This window comes from Drosophila nasuta, chromosome 3, assembly GCF_023558535.2.
Source record: "Drosophila nasuta strain 15112-1781.00 chromosome 3, ASM2355853v1, whole genome shotgun sequence".
Taxonomy (NCBI): domain Eukaryota; kingdom Metazoa; phylum Arthropoda; class Insecta; order Diptera; family Drosophilidae; genus Drosophila; species Drosophila nasuta.
In genome coordinates this window covers 27,689,752-27,705,923 of record NC_083457.1, presented here as the reverse complement: position 1 = coordinate 27,705,923, position 16,172 = coordinate 27,689,752, and the positions used below count along the sequence as shown (strand labels likewise).

The 16,172-nt window shown below is 47.1% G+C and overlaps 3 protein-coding genes across 5 annotated transcripts; 1 reads left to right on the top strand and 2 right to left on the bottom strand.

Moving 5' to 3' along the window:
* Positions 1 to 299: 299 nt before the first annotated feature.
* Positions 300 to 1,993, bottom strand: LOC132792951 (otefin). The gene has a single exon (XM_060802494.1). It carries the CDS (start codon positions 1,884 to 1,886, stop codon positions 528 to 530), a length of 1,359 nt encoding a protein of 452 aa, XP_060658477.1. The 5' UTR covers positions 1,887 to 1,993; the 3' UTR covers positions 300 to 527.
* A 322-nt stretch (positions 1,994 to 2,315) lies between these two features.
* LOC132792953 (gamma-secretase subunit pen-2) lies at positions 2,316 to 3,041 on the top strand. The gene is made up of 3 exons (XM_060802496.1): positions 2,316 to 2,532; positions 2,591 to 2,695; positions 2,764 to 3,041. The coding sequence occupies exons 1-3, from the start codon at positions 2,472 to 2,474 to the stop codon at positions 2,901 to 2,903; spliced, it is 306 nt and encodes a 101-aa protein (XP_060658479.1). The 5' UTR covers positions 2,316 to 2,471; the 3' UTR covers positions 2,904 to 3,041.
* An 861-nt stretch (positions 3,042 to 3,902) lies between these two features.
* On the bottom strand, positions 3,903 to 15,813 carry LOC132792950 (putative uncharacterized protein DDB_G0277255). 3 transcript variants are annotated; one of them, XM_060802490.1, is made up of 10 exons: positions 15,522 to 15,813; positions 13,778 to 14,054; positions 10,860 to 13,485; positions 9,970 to 10,087; positions 8,675 to 9,884; positions 7,569 to 8,607; positions 7,273 to 7,501; positions 6,956 to 7,209; positions 5,623 to 6,884; positions 3,903 to 5,537 (listed from the first exon to the last, which is right to left on the bottom strand). In XM_060802490.1, exons 1-10 carry the CDS (start codon positions 15,570 to 15,572, stop codon positions 5,464 to 5,466), a joined length of 7,140 nt encoding a protein of 2,379 aa, XP_060658473.1. In that variant the 5' UTR covers positions 15,573 to 15,813; the 3' UTR covers positions 3,903 to 5,463. The 3 variants fall into 3 exon arrangements, with proteins under 3 accessions (XP_060658473.1, XP_060658474.1, XP_060658475.1); XM_060802491.1 differs by lacking the exon at positions 15,522 to 15,813 and adding an exon at positions 14,253 to 14,426; XM_060802492.1 differs by lacking the exons at positions 3,903 to 5,537; positions 5,623 to 6,884; positions 6,956 to 7,209; ... (3 more) ...; positions 9,970 to 10,087; positions 15,522 to 15,813 and adding an exon at positions 14,253 to 14,426 and having other exon boundaries at positions 10,856 to 13,485.
* Positions 15,814 to 16,172: the final 359 nt, after the last annotated feature.

The window sequence follows — 16,172 nt, the reverse complement described above, 5'->3', positions numbered from 1 at the left end:
CTGTTGTTCTTGCTGCTACTGCGAGCTATGCGTGTTTCAATGCCGACATCGGTATCGGCATCTGGACATGCACATGCCCAGCTCTCCATGTGCGTCTATGTGTGTGTGTGTAAGCGAGTGCGCCTTCATTTGGTCACAGCGATGCCGACAAGTGTTGTACACGCATTCCAAATACTTTTCTATCATTAGCGGCTGCTGCACGCGCAAATGTCAACGCTGCTATTCTCTACTCTACTCTACCCCCTTCTCTTCTCTCTTCTTCTTCTGCACAGAACTACAACGAAGAATACCTTACACACTTCTTTATAGCAGTAGCTTGATGCTTTATTTAAACTCGTGTACAAAGGAAATCGCACACACACATGACCAAAAATTCACCAAAATACAGTTGTGTGTGTGTGTGTGCTAGTTACAATCAATTGAGACTCTTACAATTAGAACGGCATTAAATACATTAAAATACATTAACATGTTTACAAACTTTCAAGAGTATATTCTTTAGCTATTTATGGCACAGACGCACTAAGTTAATAATAGATTTTATAGGCCAGATAGATCAGCATCAGCACAATCAATACGAAGATCGTCTTCACAGGATATTTGCGACCGATGCTCTGGCCCAATTGTCGGAACTGTGTCGACAGCGACACATTTTCGGGACGCAGCGAGCGACGTGCCACCGGCTCGAAGCTGGAGCCGCTGCTGGCTGTGGCAATGGTGCGTCTGTTGTAGGGACTGCTGCGATCTCCGATGCGTTCGGCACGCAGACTCGCCAACTTGCGCGCAAAGTCGCTCTCGAAGCGTGCCGATTTGCTACCAGACTGGTCCTTATCATCTTCCTCGGCGGTGTCGTCGCTTAGCTCGTTGGCAAAGGTGCGTGGATAAGCCGAAGTAGCAGCAGCTGAAGACAGCGATGATATGTAGCTTGTGGTCGGCTGTGGTTGGCTCACATAGCTGCTGTAGCGAGTATAGCTGCTGCTGCCCAAGGTACTGCTGCTAGCCAAGGTGCTGCGTGTCAGGTTGGTAATGGGCGGCGCCTGACTGCGACTCGGCGCCTGATTGAAGCCCGATGCCTGACTGAAGCCTGTTGCTTGGATCCGACTTGGCTGCGCTTGAGTAGTCATCTCTCTGGGTCTCGGCACCTCACGTGGCTTGGGCAACTCCCGTGGACGTGGCACCTCAGTGACACTGGGTGGTTCATAGATCTGTTGACGACGTTGCGGCTCCTGCGGAGGCAGCTTAGTGGGCAGCTTGGTTGGCAGCGCTTCTTTCTGTTTATTCTTGTATAGATCCTCGGCATTTTTTACTGCCTGTGCCAGCTCCTCGTCCTCCTCTTCGTCGGACTCGAGTATGATAAGCGAGTTGTCCAAGACATTCTCAGGACTGCGCCGCTTAGGAAGTGTGGACGGCTTCTCAGCAATTATCTCGGGTTTCTTCAACACACGCTCAGGGACCGCATCACGGCGTTCCGTGTTCGAGATGCGACGCGACTGTATGGGCGCCGGCTTAGCCACAGGCGCAACTGGCTGTGAGGCTACAACTTCTGGCTTGTTCCCAGCCGGACGACGACGTTCGATCTCTTTGACTTCACTCGGAGTGGCGGCAGCAATAGTGCGACGTGACTTGGATGCTGCAGCACTGGAGCTATCTGGTTTATCCACAGAAGCAGGGACACCAGCAGTTGCTGGCTGCAAGGTCTCACGACGATTACTGGGTTTCTTTGGACTCGCTGCGGGCGAAGCGTTGCCGCCAAGCGAGGCACGCAAACGTTTAACCAAAACTTTGCGACTGCTATCTGTTACCGGTATGTTTGGCAATCCTTGGGCAATCATTTGCGCCCGCAGCTCATTGTTCGACAGAGAGTCCAAATTATCAGAATCGGCCATAGTGCTTTATCAGCTTATTCAAATCACTTTTTCTTGCACAAATCGTTGAAATTGAAAGCGAGTTGCGCGTCACTTTTTGCGCGGTGCAGCGTTGCTATTTTGTGTGCAAAAGCTAGCTGTTTTCAGTATTTTGCATATGAAGTGGTCACACTTTTATATTGGGTACAGCTATCGATATAGTTGCAAAAATATTTTCATAAGGAATAAGGAATAGCTAAGCGTTGCTTAGATTACAGTAATTAATAATCTTTCTTTAAAATACAACTTAATGTGGCCTCAAATTAAACTCGATGTTATAAACGTTATAATAAAATGAGCATAATTGCCGTTTTAAATGTCTGGCATCACTATTTTCTTTTTTATACATCGATATATGCCCGTGAAAATCGATATTTCCATATATTTCAAAAACATCGAGAGTGTTGTCGGTGTTTGTCCGCCTCTATAGAACTGACTGGACATGAAAACAAAGTAGTAATAGTCAAGAAAAAGTAATACTCTGCCAGTTTCACTCTATTATAGTGAAAATAACTTAGTAAAGACGCCCACACAGAGTATAAACAATTAGAAGAAGGGCAAACAAAAATGGACATCTCAAAAGCACCAAACCCACGGAAACTACAATTATGTCGCACCTACTTAATGAGTAAGCTTAATAAGTTCCCAAAACGGCAAATTGATTACCGTAAATTCAATCATTTTAGCTGGCTTTGCCTTCCTGCCGTTCGTTTGGGCCATAAATGTTTGCTGGTTCTTCGATGAAGCTTTCCGTAAACCTCCATATCCCGAGCAGAGTCAAATAAAGCGCTGTAAGTAATCACTGATTCTCCCTTAACTTCACCAGTATTTACTATAACTTTGAACTCTCTTTTATAAGATGTTATATACTCCGCGATTGGAACCCTTCTCTGGTTAATAGCCTTGACTACCTGGATCATCATATTCCAAACGAATCGAGCAGATTGGGGCGCAACTGCAGACTACATGAGCTTTATAATACCACTTGGCAGCCCTTAATGTACATACTATATATAATTATTTAGACCCTAGTATTATATTAACTCATGATATTAATGAAAGACATGTCTTGGACAAGCTCAAAGACCCACTAATAAAAATAACAATTTATATACAAAAATATTGTAAATTACTCGATTACGATTGAATATCTCCGCCCCCCACTGAACTTATTAAATTTCAGTTTAATTTTTTAAATACATTTTTTATTCACATCTAAAGCTTATTTTTTCTTTTGTAATATATATATTTATTTTTATATATATATCTATATATGTGTACTATAGTTTGAAATTTCTTAGCTCTAATTATGTGTGTTTCCTTTGTTTTGTAATAATTTGTTTTGAATGCCATTTATCCGTTTTGTTGTCTTGTTGCCATCGCCTCGAATTCGAATTTCTGACATCGCCGAATTTGCCAGGGATTATCCGGCTGTTATTTGTTGGATTTCATTTTCCGGTAGCCGGGATTTCCTTGTGCTTACATACAATTTCATTGTTTAGAATGTCATTAAGTTATGCTTTTACTTTGTTCTTTCGTCTTCGTTTAAAATACATGTTTTGTTTTATGTTTTGTAAAAAGTTCTGCGCTTGTACCATTTTATTTTGTTATTCATTCAATAATCTAAGCTGTTCATTTGCGATTTAGTCCTCGTCAATTAATCATTAATTTTGTTGCACTACACTGATTCCACTACGAACATTTTGTTTGCGATAAATGTGAGATGATAAATTGTGCATCATCCGACTTCAGAATTAGGGGAAAATAGCTTTCATATATATATTTTCTTTTTGCTTATTGTATCAATGTAGTTATTCCCCTTGTTAATACACACATACATATGATGATGCTTTTGTGTTTATAACATGCCGCATGCCACATGCCAAATGTTGTATCAAGAGTGAAACATCAATCGAAACTAATTTACAATTTATGTATATAATATAAGTATATATAAAAAGACTCGATTTAAGGTATATTTACATGCAATACTTTGTGTTTTTATTGATAAATTCTAAAGAATTGTGTGTGTGTTCTCTTCGTGTATGTAGTTTTGTATTCTTGTTGTTTGTTTTTGTTTTGTTTTTTCGGGGCTTAGGCTATAAAACATTAAGTGCCATTAAATCACGCGTGTAGTCTATGAAGCGGCTAGTGAACTACAACACACACTACCCACATTCATATACTGCAGTAAATGTAAATTACACATATCATAATTCGAATTATAATAATGTTTACATACATGATGTATTGTTTGTTTTGTTTTTTATAGAATTATAAATATTTAAAGTACACTCGGTTTTGATACTTAGAAACATTTAAATTTTAAATTAATGCCGGCACATCTTCGGCCGAGAAATTCACAAAAGGAAAATGTATTTCGTTTGTTTGTTTGTTTTTTTTTTTTGTAGATTTTGCTTTTCATGTTTTTTGTTTGTTTGTTGTCAATAAACTACGGATACGAATAGTACACACATTACATTACATACATAAGAATATAAAGAATGGGGCGCGCGCCCTTTGTCTTTTAGATGCAAATATTGCGCTAGCTCCATTCGCAACACAGATAAGGATTAATTAATACACACTGCTAAATGCTAAATTTGTTGTAAGATCTACATTTTATATAATTGGTAATCTGTAAACTGTATTTTTGTTTTTTTCTTTTTGTTGTTTGTAATTGGTAATATGTAATTGGTAATCGATAATCGTTAAACAATATTAAGATTAAGTTTCTTTTCATTGTATCAATTTGTTTTTTGTTTTGTTTGTTTAGTTTAGTTTTTGTTTTTTTACAAGAAATCAACACACTACGGTTTTTTCATACGTTTTGTTCATGTTCGATTTACGCCTCTCTCGTATAATAATATATATCTATATATATATAAATATATGTAACTATAATTATATTATGTTTTTATGTTTAATAGTAATAATAATATAATAATATTTCTTGTATATAATTATATATAAATTTATAAGTATATGCAAAATACACTTAGGAAAAACATCTCTAATTTGAAGTTATGCTAGATTATCATCATATCGTTTATGTTTATGTATATATATATATATGTTCTTTTTTGTTGTTGTGGTTGGTTTTTATGTGGTAATAGTAGTGATAACTTAGGCCTTACTTTTCTACATTTATAGTTAACACGTTAAACGAAACATACAAAAAATACTTATGCATTTAAATAGTCGTTTCTTTCATTTTGTTGTTGTTGTTGTTACTAGTTGCTGTGGTTGTTGTTGTTGTTGGGGTGCCTTGTTGTGGTTGTTTAACATTGTAAAAATAATCTATTTACTATATGTATATGCTTTATGTGTGTGTGTTTATTGTGTGTGTATGTTTTTGTATATATCAGTGTGCACACCAAGCACTAATAGCAAATGCATTTTCTTGTTTTGTTTGTTGTCAGGGATCAGATTAGTTATCCATGTTGAACCACTTGATTCATCCCTAATCCCTTATCCACTCATTCACATCCACACGGAGCTGTCGCTAATTGTTTTTCACATTGTAGGCCTTCTTCTCGTTGCTGCCGTTCAGTGGTTCTCATTTCGACGGTCCCGGCGGAAATGGATTTATCACAGCTACTGCAGCCGCCTGTTGGCTGGCCAAAACGGCAGCTAAAATCAAGCAACAACAACAGCACAATTAGCATGCGAAATCATCAATCATCTCAAATCATTCCCAAGCCAAATCTCTACATACCTCCATAGGGCGCCGGGTACATGGGGTAGCCGAGTCCTACGTGTGTGTGATGGTGTGTGTGCACATGTCGCTGTGGCGGCGGACTACGCGAATCCGCGGCACCGGCGCCACCGGGCGCTCCATTGCCAGCACCACCGACACCCACACCCACAGCCGAGCTGCCAGGCGGACCGGCGCCTAGAGGCGGCGCTCCAGGCAACGGTTGCTTATGCGCATCCAGCACTGTGCCGGGCGCCCCGCCATGTGACTTTTGGCCAGCCATATCCGATTTGCTGGACGGTGGACCGCCCAGGCTGCCCGGTGGTGGCTGCAGATTCAGTGGCACGCCCCCGGCACCGCCAGGCGCTGAGCCCGGCTGGCTGGGACCATTGCCGCCCAGTACATTGGGCCCCGAACCAGGTCCGCTGTTGCTGGGACCGCCGCCGGGCTGCGGTGGACCGAGGCTGGGACTGCTGACGCTGACCTTGACGGGACCGCTGGCGCTGGTGGGCGATTTGAGAGCACGTTCGCTCAGCTCGTGTATTTTGTGCGTGGTGTAATACTGGCTGGCCGCATGATGCAGTGCGTCCAGCGCCTTGGTGCCCGTGTTGCGCGATAGATCCTCGGGCGCGTGATAGCGTGGTATGGGCAGATGATACGGCGCACCGTTGTACGGCCCGGCGGCCGACATTAACACATTGCGGTACATGGGATGATTGGGATCGAAGCCAAACGGCGTCGGCGAGATGTACGAGGGATGCAGGAAGTATTGCGAGGTTGGCGGTGGCGGCGGACCCTGTGTTTCCATGGTGGGTTTCTGGCCCTCCTGCTTCACCTTCGGCGGCTGCTGCTGATCATCGTCCGCCGAGTTGCCCTTCTGCTTGGGCGACTCCTTGGTCAGATTCGTGGCCTTGTTGTTGGCCGATGCGCTGGCCGCCTGCGACTGCTTCAGCTTCTGCTGCTGTTGTTGTTGCTGCTGTTGCTGTTGTGCCTGTTGTTGCTGCTGTGCCGCCTGCTGTTGCTGCTGGGCCTGCTGTTGTTGTTGCTGCGCCTGCTGCTGCTGCAGGTGCTGATGATGCTGCTGCAACACCTGCTGTTGCTGTGCAATGGATATCTGCTGTGCCTGCTGCTGTTGTTGCTGCTGCTGTTGCTGTGCACTCAAGCTGGCCTCATCCTTGTGCTGTTGCGGCATACCAGGATGCGGCTGCATGCCAGGCGCACCTTGTGCCGCTGCCACAGCTGCGGCATTCTGACGACGCTGTTGATCCGTGAACATGTAATAGCTGCAGAAAAATAGCAACGATAAATTGATGAATAAATTCAAATTCGATTGAAAAACAAATGCATTGCATACCGTCGCAGCTCTTCTTCACGGGCTGCTGCCAAACTGATGGAATGACGCTGATAGATGCTGGGATAGGCGCCCAATGCCTGCAGATCCTTGGGATGCAGTGCATGCGGTTGCTGTGGCTGTGGCGGTGGTTGTTGTGGCTGCTGCTGTGGCTGATGCTGTGGCGGCGGCTGTTGCTGACCCGGATTCGAGTTGGGCTCTTGCTTGATCTCCTGCTTGATCATCGGCTCCTGCTTGATCAGCTTGTTGGCCAACAGCTGCAATGGAACGAATCAGATTTAGTAATGTGGAAAATTCGTGTATGTGGTTAGTCAACTCACCTGCTGCTGTGGTGGCAAATGCTTGGAGTTCTCATGCGGACTGGGACTCTCCTTGATGCGCTCCTCCTCAATGCTGATGCCGGCCAACTGCGATTGCTGCTGTTGTTGCGCCTGTGAGCTGGGCGGGAGCCCAGGATGGCCAGCCAGCTTGGCAGCCTCATCCGAGGGCACTATCGAAACGGGACCAAAGTTTGGATCCACACTATAAGGATAACCCGGCGGAATAAAGCTGCAGCGACACAAGATAACAAATTAATAAAGTACAATTCAAGCTATAATTATATCCTTTAACTTACTTGTAGGGATAGAAGTGTCCCAGCGCTTTGCCTGGCGTTGGACCACCTAGACCGGCCAGGCCAGCCATGCCAGGCGGCAAGCCAGTCGGTGGCGGTCCAGCCACAGCACTGAGATTAACCGGCGGCGGCTGCACTTGACCCGCCTGTGATGTGGGCGGTCCCGAGTCCTTGCCATTGTTGTCATTCTGACCTGGTTGCTGCTGTTGCTGCTGGGCAACTGATTGCGTTGGCGGCTTTGTCATCAGATCCAATGGCGGCTCCTTGTTCTTGTTGCTATAGTCAGCTAAATGGCCAACTGCCTGCTGCTGTGGCGGCGGCGCCAGCAGATGCGTCTGCTGCGGTGCCTGTGAGGTAGCTGGCGGAGCGCCTGGCTGTTGCATTTGCTGCTGCTGCTGTGACGGCTTGCCCGGCTGTTGCAGTGCCTCCGGTCCACCTGGCTGCACCATATACTGCGGCTGTGGCTGCGGTGGCGGCGGCTGTTGTTGTTGCTGCTGCTGCTGTTGCTGTGCCGCCGGATAGAACTGATACATGCCATAGCCCGCCAACGATGGCGGCATATTGGGCGCTGGTGCTGGTGGCACGCCCAACTCGCTGGGCTTCTTGCCCATCAGCTCGATGTGCTTGCCCGGCTGCGATTTGTCGAGCATCTCCTGATCGGCCACCGGCGTCGAGTCATCCGATATATCACTGTACGCTGGACTCTGCACATCGTCGCGCGACACGCTGCCATCAAAGTCACCGGGTCCCGGCGACTTGCGGTTCTTCTTAGGCTTAATGCTGGCGCCCACAGAGCCAGGGCCAAAGCCTGGCGAGCTCTTGAGGCCTGGCGGCGGCTGCTGCTGTTGTTGTTGCTGCTGTTGTGCGTAGCCAGGCGGCGCTTGTTGTGCATCCTGTGTCAGGCTGGGCGGCCGCAATGGACTCTGTCCAGGCGGCGACTGTTGTGATGCTGGTCCTTGCTGTTGCTGCTGCTGTTGTTGTTGTTGCTGCTGCTGCAGAGCAGCTGCATCTGGTGGCCCAAAGCGTAGCACGCCCGCTTTCACTGTAAACAAGAGCATAGGGAAATCGTTAAGAGACAGCTACTGACAAAAGTTTGCTGCGAGACTTACATGCTCCTTGCTGCAGCAAGGCCTGTTGCTGTTGCTCCGACAACATGGCCGGCAATCCGGCGCCACAGTTGCCCACAAGACCGCCAAGCAGTTGCTGCTGATGCTGCGACAGTGCTTGTGTTGAGATGCCAGCTGTGATGCTGCCACCAGCCACAGGCTGATTGCCAGCAGTGCCAACAACTGGCGCCAGCAATGCTTGTGGTTGTTGCTGTGGTTGCGGTTGTTGTTGTTGCTGTTGTGGTGTCGGCGGCTGTGGCTGCTGCTGCTGCTGTTGTTGTTGCTGCTGCACTGCATTTGTTGTCACCACAGAGGCTGCATTTGCTGCCGCCGCTGAGACAACCAAAGGCAGAGCTGGCAACGCGTCTGGAACACTGCTGTTGACCACAGTCGCTGCAGTTGCTGCTGCTGCGGCAACATGCTCGGGCACAGCAACTGGCGACGCTGTTGCAACTGTTGCTGCCGCTGCGGCAGTGGCTGCTGTTGTGCCATTGGCCACAGCTGTGCTGTTGGCTGGCGGCGATGTTGCTGTTGCTGCTATGGGTGTTGCTGCTGCTGCTGCGGCAGTTGTTGTGGCCGCCGCCGCAGCGGCAGCAACTGTTGCTGCCTGTGTGGCAGCGGCTGCTGGAAGCGGTGATGGTGGCGTCGCTGGCTCTTCGGGCGCCTGCATCGAGTCCTCGTCCATGGAGCTGGCACCGCCGCCGCCGCTGCTGCCGCTGGCGCCATGCGCATGCGACTGATGATAGCGCAGGCCATTGGCATGCTTGTACTTCTTGCTGCAGTCCTGCTCGGGACACTCGAGCAGCACCGGTGAGATCGCGCACGGCGAGGCAGTCTTACATTTCTTTGTGTTGATTTGCACATTGAGTCCGGTCACTGGATTGAGCAGGCTCTGCGGCTGTGTGGCCAAGCCACCGCCGCTGGCCGAGATTGGAATGCCACTGGCATTGACCATGCTCACCATGCCGCCGGCTCCATCGGCGTTGCCATCGCCATTGAGCGGTGACGGCGCCTCGTCCTTCGATTTGCGTTTCTCCGGCCGCGGTGGCAGAAATGCTGTTGGCGATGTGCTTGGCGTGGCGCCACCGCCACCGCCGTTGCCCGACGAGCTGCCACTGTTGCCCGCATTACCCGATGCACTGCGCGTCGCGCCGCGTCCCTTGGTTGCCCCGTTGCGCAGCTTTGAGTGCACCTGGGCATGTGAGAAGTAAATCTGCAAGTAAATTCAATTATTCTAGAGCAACTCTTCCACAAGAAGGAGGCTTGTGGTTGAGGGGGAAAGGGGTTTTGGTACTCACCGAGCTTCGGGTTTCAGTGAAGTTGCTCAGATCGGGCGTGAGGCCGGCGCTGCGTCCGCGCTTTCCGCGTCCCTTTGGAGTTCGAGAATCTAATTCTTCAGTTGGTGAATCACAGAATCTGAAAAATAATGATTGCGAAGGAATTGTCAGTAACTGTTTACAAAGAAATATTTTGCTTATTGATAAACTAATTGATCGACCGCATATGGACAACGTGAAATAATTGTCAGGAAATGTTAAGTGATTGTTTACAAATAAATATATTTTACTGATGGGTAGTTTGATTGATTGATTGACTGCACATTACAAAACTATATTACGAAGTGTAATGATTGCCAAAGATTACAAATAAATATAACTATTTTACTGATTGATAGTATGATTGATTGCAAAATTAAACAAAGTTGTTTTTGTTGTAGAAACCTGACTTTCGTTACAATTGAATTTTACAATTAATGTTGTAAATTGCTTCCTCAATAATTTTGATTGATTGAAAGACTTATATTTTTAAATCAATTTTCATAGTAATTTGCAGTTTTGTTAAATTTTAAATTATGTGTATGATTGATTGATATTGTGGTTATGTAAAAAAAATTGTATTTTACATATCAAATCAAACTAAAAGCAAGCAACGAAATTAATCTATTGATTGAGGATATGCTCCAAATTGTTAATTCTTTGATTGATTGATCGATAAACAAAATTCAATATAATCTTTAGTTCTCGCAAAGTCTCCGACTTCTTTCAAACTGTCGCAACATATAAAGATAACAAACGAAAAATGAATCGCAATCAAAATGTGTGTTATTTAAAAAAAGGCATCTTTATTTTCGGAAACAGTTTGAAAGAAAGTCTCATCATGGTCGTCCCGTCCCGTCACAGCTACTCACCTTGGAGGAGCCCAATCGTGTCGGGTGCAATCGAGCAGGGTGCCCACATAGGTCTTGCCGCGCCACGTTACGTTGACGACCAGAACGCCGCCCTCAGTCTCGTGCCAAACGATGCCCTCGAGGGTGACCGAGGTGCCAGGCTCACAGGGTCCCAGGCAGTCTGGCTCGGTGATGGTGCCGACAGAGGTGCCAATGCATATGTCGACCATATCCTTGCTGCCATCACTGTGCTTGGCCCGCTTTGCCGGTGGAGATTTGCTCTCCTCGTCCCCAGCATTGGGGCCACAGCTGCCGGCGGGCACTGAAATTGTGTGGTGCATCGTGGCTGAGATCATGCCGGGTGCCATTAGCTTGGCCTGTGCCAAGCTGGCCGCTTTGCTCTCCGCATTGCCACCAGCTCCAGTGCCACCAGCAGCGGCTCCTCCGCTGCCTTGACCATAGCTGTTGGCATTGCTGTTGCTGCCGTTGCCAGCGCCACTGCTGCTGGAGGCAGCTGCTGCCGCCAATTGGGCGGCAATGTGTGAGGAGATTTTAATGCTGGCATCTTTGCCCGGCGGACCCGGTGCATTGGCTGCACCCGGATTAACGCTGTTGCCTCCGCCGCCACCCGCCGACGACTGTGCGGCATTTGTGGCCGCCGTTGTGGCAGCCAGCAATGATGCCGCCGCCGAGACAACAGCAGCTGGCGAACCAGCCGATGGCGTAAATACGCCCGGTGGCACGGCCGATGCTGAGGAGTTGCCGCTGGCACCGCTGCTGTTGCTGCCACTGCTGGCATTGGAGATGCGTCGAATGCAGGCATGATGGGCACACGGGGGAGCGTTTGCTGTCGCTGCAACATCGCCGTTGCACTGGCAATTGCTGTTGCCGCTGCTGCTGCTGTTGTTGCTGCCACTGTTGTTGTTGCTGCCACTGTTGTTGGTATTCTTCTCGGGCGTATCCTTCTCACCGGCCGCCGATGCTGCCGATGATTTGTCAACGCTGAGGCGATTGGAATGTGCGTTTTTATCCTTAGTCTTCTCGCGCCGATGTCCAGAGCTGCCACGTTTGTTGCCCTGCGGCGTTGACTGTGCGTTGCTGTTGCTGCTGCTGCCGCTGTTATTGCTGCTGCTGCCGTGTGCATTGTTTTGATTGCTGCCGCTGCCGCCACTGTTGCTGCCGCTGCTGCTGTTGCTACTGTTGCTGGAATTATTCAAATGCTTTTTGCTGCTGCTGGAACTGGAAGAGTTGCCGCTGGCGCCGCTCGAGCTGTTGTTGCTGTTGCTGCTGCTGCTATTGTTGTTGCTGTTGCTAAGGGAAGACGCATTCGCATTGCTGCTGCCGCCACCGCTGCTGTTGCTGGTGCTGCTGTTGCCACCATCGTCCTGTTGGCTGCTGCCGCCGCCAGAGCTGTTGTTGCCAAGGCCGCCATTCTGCTGCTGTTGCTGCTGCTGTTGATCTGTGGCCTTGACTATCTCGTGTTTGGCCTCGGAGCTCTTTGTGCCGGGCTTGGTGCGTTTGATCTTCATTTTGAGTCCTTTATCGAGCGTTGCCTGATGATCAATGGACATTTTTGCGCTCGATTTACCGCTGCCGCCTTGCGAACTTTGGCCACTAACCGTGGCGCCCCCAATCCCACTACTGCCTATGCTGCCGCTGTTGTTGCTACTGCTGTTGTTGCCGGCACTATTGTTGCCGCCGCTGCTGTTGTTGCTGCTGCTGCTGTTGTTATTGCTCGAGTTGCTGCCGCTGCCGCTGCCCGTTTGCGAGGACATGCCGCCAGCGGAGAGTTTGCCTTGCTGACCACTGCCGCTCGAGTTCGAGGAAGACTGGCTGAGGGAGGACGAAACTAAATTGCCGCCCTTGGAGAAGCCGGCAAAAGTCGAGGATGACAATGTGCTGCCGCTGCTTTTACTGCTGCCGCTGCTGCTGTTGTTGTTTTGATGCTGGCTGTTGTTATTGTTGTTGTTGTTGTTGTGATTAAGTCCCGGACTATTCAGTTGTGCCACTAATGCAGACTTGAAGCCCTTGGGGCTGTTGCCAGCAGTGCTGTGATGATGATGATGGTGGTGGTGGTGATGATGATGATGGTGTTTGCCCGTTGATGACGATCCTTTGCTGCTGGACAAAGCAGCTGAACTGTTGCTGCTGCCGCTTCCGCTACTGCTGCTGGAGCCTGTTGCCGCTGGCGATGGCGTTGACGAGACGCTGCCACTGGCAATGGGTTGGCGTGTGAACTTAATTGTGGTTGGCGATGTGGCCGACAAATTGCTATGCAATGTGGTCTTGTGCGATTTGTGAGCTGCTGCTGATGAGGATGTTGCTGCTGTTGAGCTGTTTGCTTGTTTAGCATTTAACGTTGTCGATGATGTTGCTGCTGCTGCTGCTGTTGTTGTCGTCGTCGCTGTCGTTTGGTTGTTGCCACCACCCGAATGCGCCGCCGACTTTTCAATGTCAGCGTCAAGATCGTCTAGCAGCTCTGGAATGCCGCCAATATTCCACTCGTCCTCGTACTCAAAATTCGTATCCTTTGATTCACTTGAATTGGATGACGAACTGCTGCTGCTGCTCGACGATGTTGTTGAGTTGCTGTTGTTGCTTGTTGTCGTTGTATTATTTGTGTGTCCCTTGCCACCGCCAATTAATTCTGAGCCATCAAAAAAATAGAAAAGTGAAATATTTTCGTTAAAACCGATTGCAAAGTTATCGATAATTAAACACATGGCATGTTTTTGTATTGTCCCAAATTATCGATTAGGCTTTGATTGATGCCTGATCTGAAAAGCTACAGCCAGGCCATGTTAAAAGCGGCCATGTTCGCCTGCTGTGCGAAAATTGTACCAAAAGCTTTAGCTCATGTTATTTTCTTTCATTTCGATGATTTGCAGTTGCATTTCGTCGTGTATGTGTATGTGTGTGCAATTGTGTGCTCTACTTACTTGAATGCTTCTTAATCGCACTGTTGCCTTGCGAATGATTCGTTGCTGTTGTTGCCTTCACTTTGTTATTGAAATTCAATGCTTGGTTTGTGGCCGCCGTTGTTGTTGTTGTTCCTGCTGCCGTTGAATTTGTTGTTGCTGTAGCCGCTGTTCCTGCTCCCGTTGCTGCTACCGATGATGATGACGTTGTTGTTGCTGCGTTTGCCGCACTTAAATTAGCTAACAATTTATTCTTAATATTGCTTTCCGTTGCTACGTTGCTGCTATTCAGGGCCACCTGCGAAAAATCCAACGAAAAAAAAAAGTTTAGTTATACATACATACATAAATATGCTGCCGTGTATGTGTGCTTAGGTTACAAAATCTCCACAAAACTATAACCAAAATACAAAAACACAATAACGGCAGAGGAATGGAGGGGGAAAATGGTACTGCACTCTTCTTCTTGCCTACGCCATGCTATCCTCGTCGTTACCTTTTCAAGCCGATTTTCCATTCCATTACAAGCGTTATAATTGTAAACTTTCGAATGGCGACCGAATTATGGAACATTTAAATGTTTGCGATTTAATAAATAAAAAGTAATAAAAGAAAAACGCCGACGAAAATGTTTTGCGCGAGCGTTCTTCAGCGTCCTTTTTCCGTTCGTTTCGCAGCGCGGCGACGCAGATGAGACTGAACAAAAAAACAGCTCAAAGAGCAACCACCGAAAACAGCACGCACGCAACCAACACATACACATACAGTCTCACACACGCACGCACACTCGCAAGAAGTGCGCTCACCAGTGTTGTCAATTTCGCTTTTTCCCGTCAAATCTAGCTAATCTTTATGATCGATGGAATTTGGGAAACCTGGAATTCTGAGTATTTTGTTATTGTATTTATTAAACAGATTTTTAGGTACTCCCTGGTCAAAATCCAAGATTCTACGCAGAAAACAATTACTTTTGATAAGTTTTCTGTTGTATATATAGTTGTTTTTAACTACGGTAGTTTCAGCAACATTTCTGTTTTACTATTTTTATTTTGAATAGATTCTTTGCGTGCTTCTTTCTAGCTTTTTTCAGTTTCCATTAAATACCGCTTTATTTTCATCCCGAATGTTGACAGCACTGTCGCTCACACAAACGTAAATTGAGAAAGAGAGAAGCGGCAGCAGAGAGGAAGAGAGCAAGCGACAGCGGCAAGCGCATAAACAAAAACGCCACTTAAATGCGAGTGTTGGTAAACGAGGCGAAAATAATATAGTTCTTGCTGCTTCTGATGTTGTTGTTGTTGTGGTTGTTCTTGTTGTCATTTGATTTACGCTGTGATTAAAACAGTCTCGTCCATCCATTTGTCCCACGCCAGTTCAATAATAAACAAAGACAGCTTTAAGTAATTGTGATTGTATTTTCTTCGTCCCAATAAATCAATCAACACAAAATTAAGGCTACCACCGCTGTGACCATAAATAAAACCACAACAAAAACTCAACTTTCCCAACGATATTATTATGAGACTGGTGTATTTTTGCTGAATGTGTTATCATCCATATTTTGTGCTTTATCTGCGTACTCTGCAAACTCTAGTGGCCACTTGAGAAACCGCCCGTCCACTTGAGGTGAGGGCCAAGCCACAACCAACAACGGTCGAAACAAATGACAATAAAATAATTACGCTTTCTTATCACCTTCGATGGTGGTCAGTCATGACAAGGGAGAAGGGGGTGCATACTAGTGTGTACTACAAGTACTACTTACCTTATTCGGGTGGTGGCTAGTGTTCGCCTCGTTACGTCTCATTGACTCCATGCAGACGCAAACGATCGGGCGGCCGCACTACGCGGGCCCAAAGTACTACCAATAGTGCCTAGGAACGTACTTTTCAATGTGTTGCTGATCTTCTTGATGTTGCTGATGTTACCGTTGTTATTCTTACGAGCTTGGAATTGTTTTGGCTGCTGGCATTGCCGCACTGTCGAGTTTTCCAGGCAACGGCACAGGGAGGAGACGCAGGGCCTCGGCCCTCGGGCCAAACTGTTCATTTTCAAAACTGCAAAAGAAGAGCGAGAATGTCAATCAGTATGAGTGAGAGCGCAAATCATAGTAGAGTGCTTCAAGTGCTTCCAGCCAGCCAGCCAGCGCTAAAAAATAAATTAGCTATAAATAAAACATGCAAAATAACAACAAGAAAAATACTACATAAATAACAATTTTGTTGCCTTTCAAGTGTGGCGGCCTTTCGAGTTTTTGCGATTAGCGATAACCGCCACCCTCTTATCGCTTTGCTGCTCCGATCTAGCGAAAGCTTGTTGGGGTTTTGAGGTTAGGTTGAATGCTGCGTAGCAGAGAGCTGTTGTGATTTGCTATACGCGACCTGTGTGTGTAGCACTTGGCAGACACCTTAACGAC

What these genes read in the sequence shown, in the direction of transcription:
- LOC132792951 (XM_060802494.1), bottom strand. Translation starts at nt 1,886, where the DNA reads ATGGCCGATTCTGATAATTTGGACTCTCTGTCGAACAATGAGCTGCGG.
- LOC132792953 (XM_060802496.1), top strand. Translation starts at nt 2,472, where the DNA reads ATGGACATCTCAAAAGCACCAAACCCACGGAAACTACAATTATGTCGC. An exon ending in ATGTCGCACCTACTTAATGA is followed by an intron (nt 2,533 to 2,590) that starts GTAAGCTTAATA and finishes CAATCATTTTAG; the next exon opens with CTGGCTTTGCCTTCCTGCCG. An exon ending in GCAGAGTCAAATAAAGCGCT is followed by an intron (nt 2,696 to 2,763) that starts GTAAGTAATCAC and finishes CTCTTTTATAAG; the next exon opens with ATGTTATATACTCCGCGATT.
- LOC132792950 (XM_060802490.1), bottom strand. Translation starts at nt 15,572, where the DNA reads ATGGAGTCAATGAGACGTAACGAGGCGAACACTAGCCACCACCCGAAT. An exon ending in CTAGCCACCACCCGAATAAG is followed by an intron (nt 14,055 to 15,521) that starts GTAAGTAGTACT and finishes GATTTTTCGCAG; the next exon opens with GTGGCCCTGAATAGCAGCAA. An exon ending in GTACCCGGCGCCCTATGGAG is followed by an intron (nt 5,538 to 5,622) that starts GTATGTAGAGAT and finishes GCTTGATTTTAG; the next exon opens with CTGCCGTTTTGGCCAGCCAA.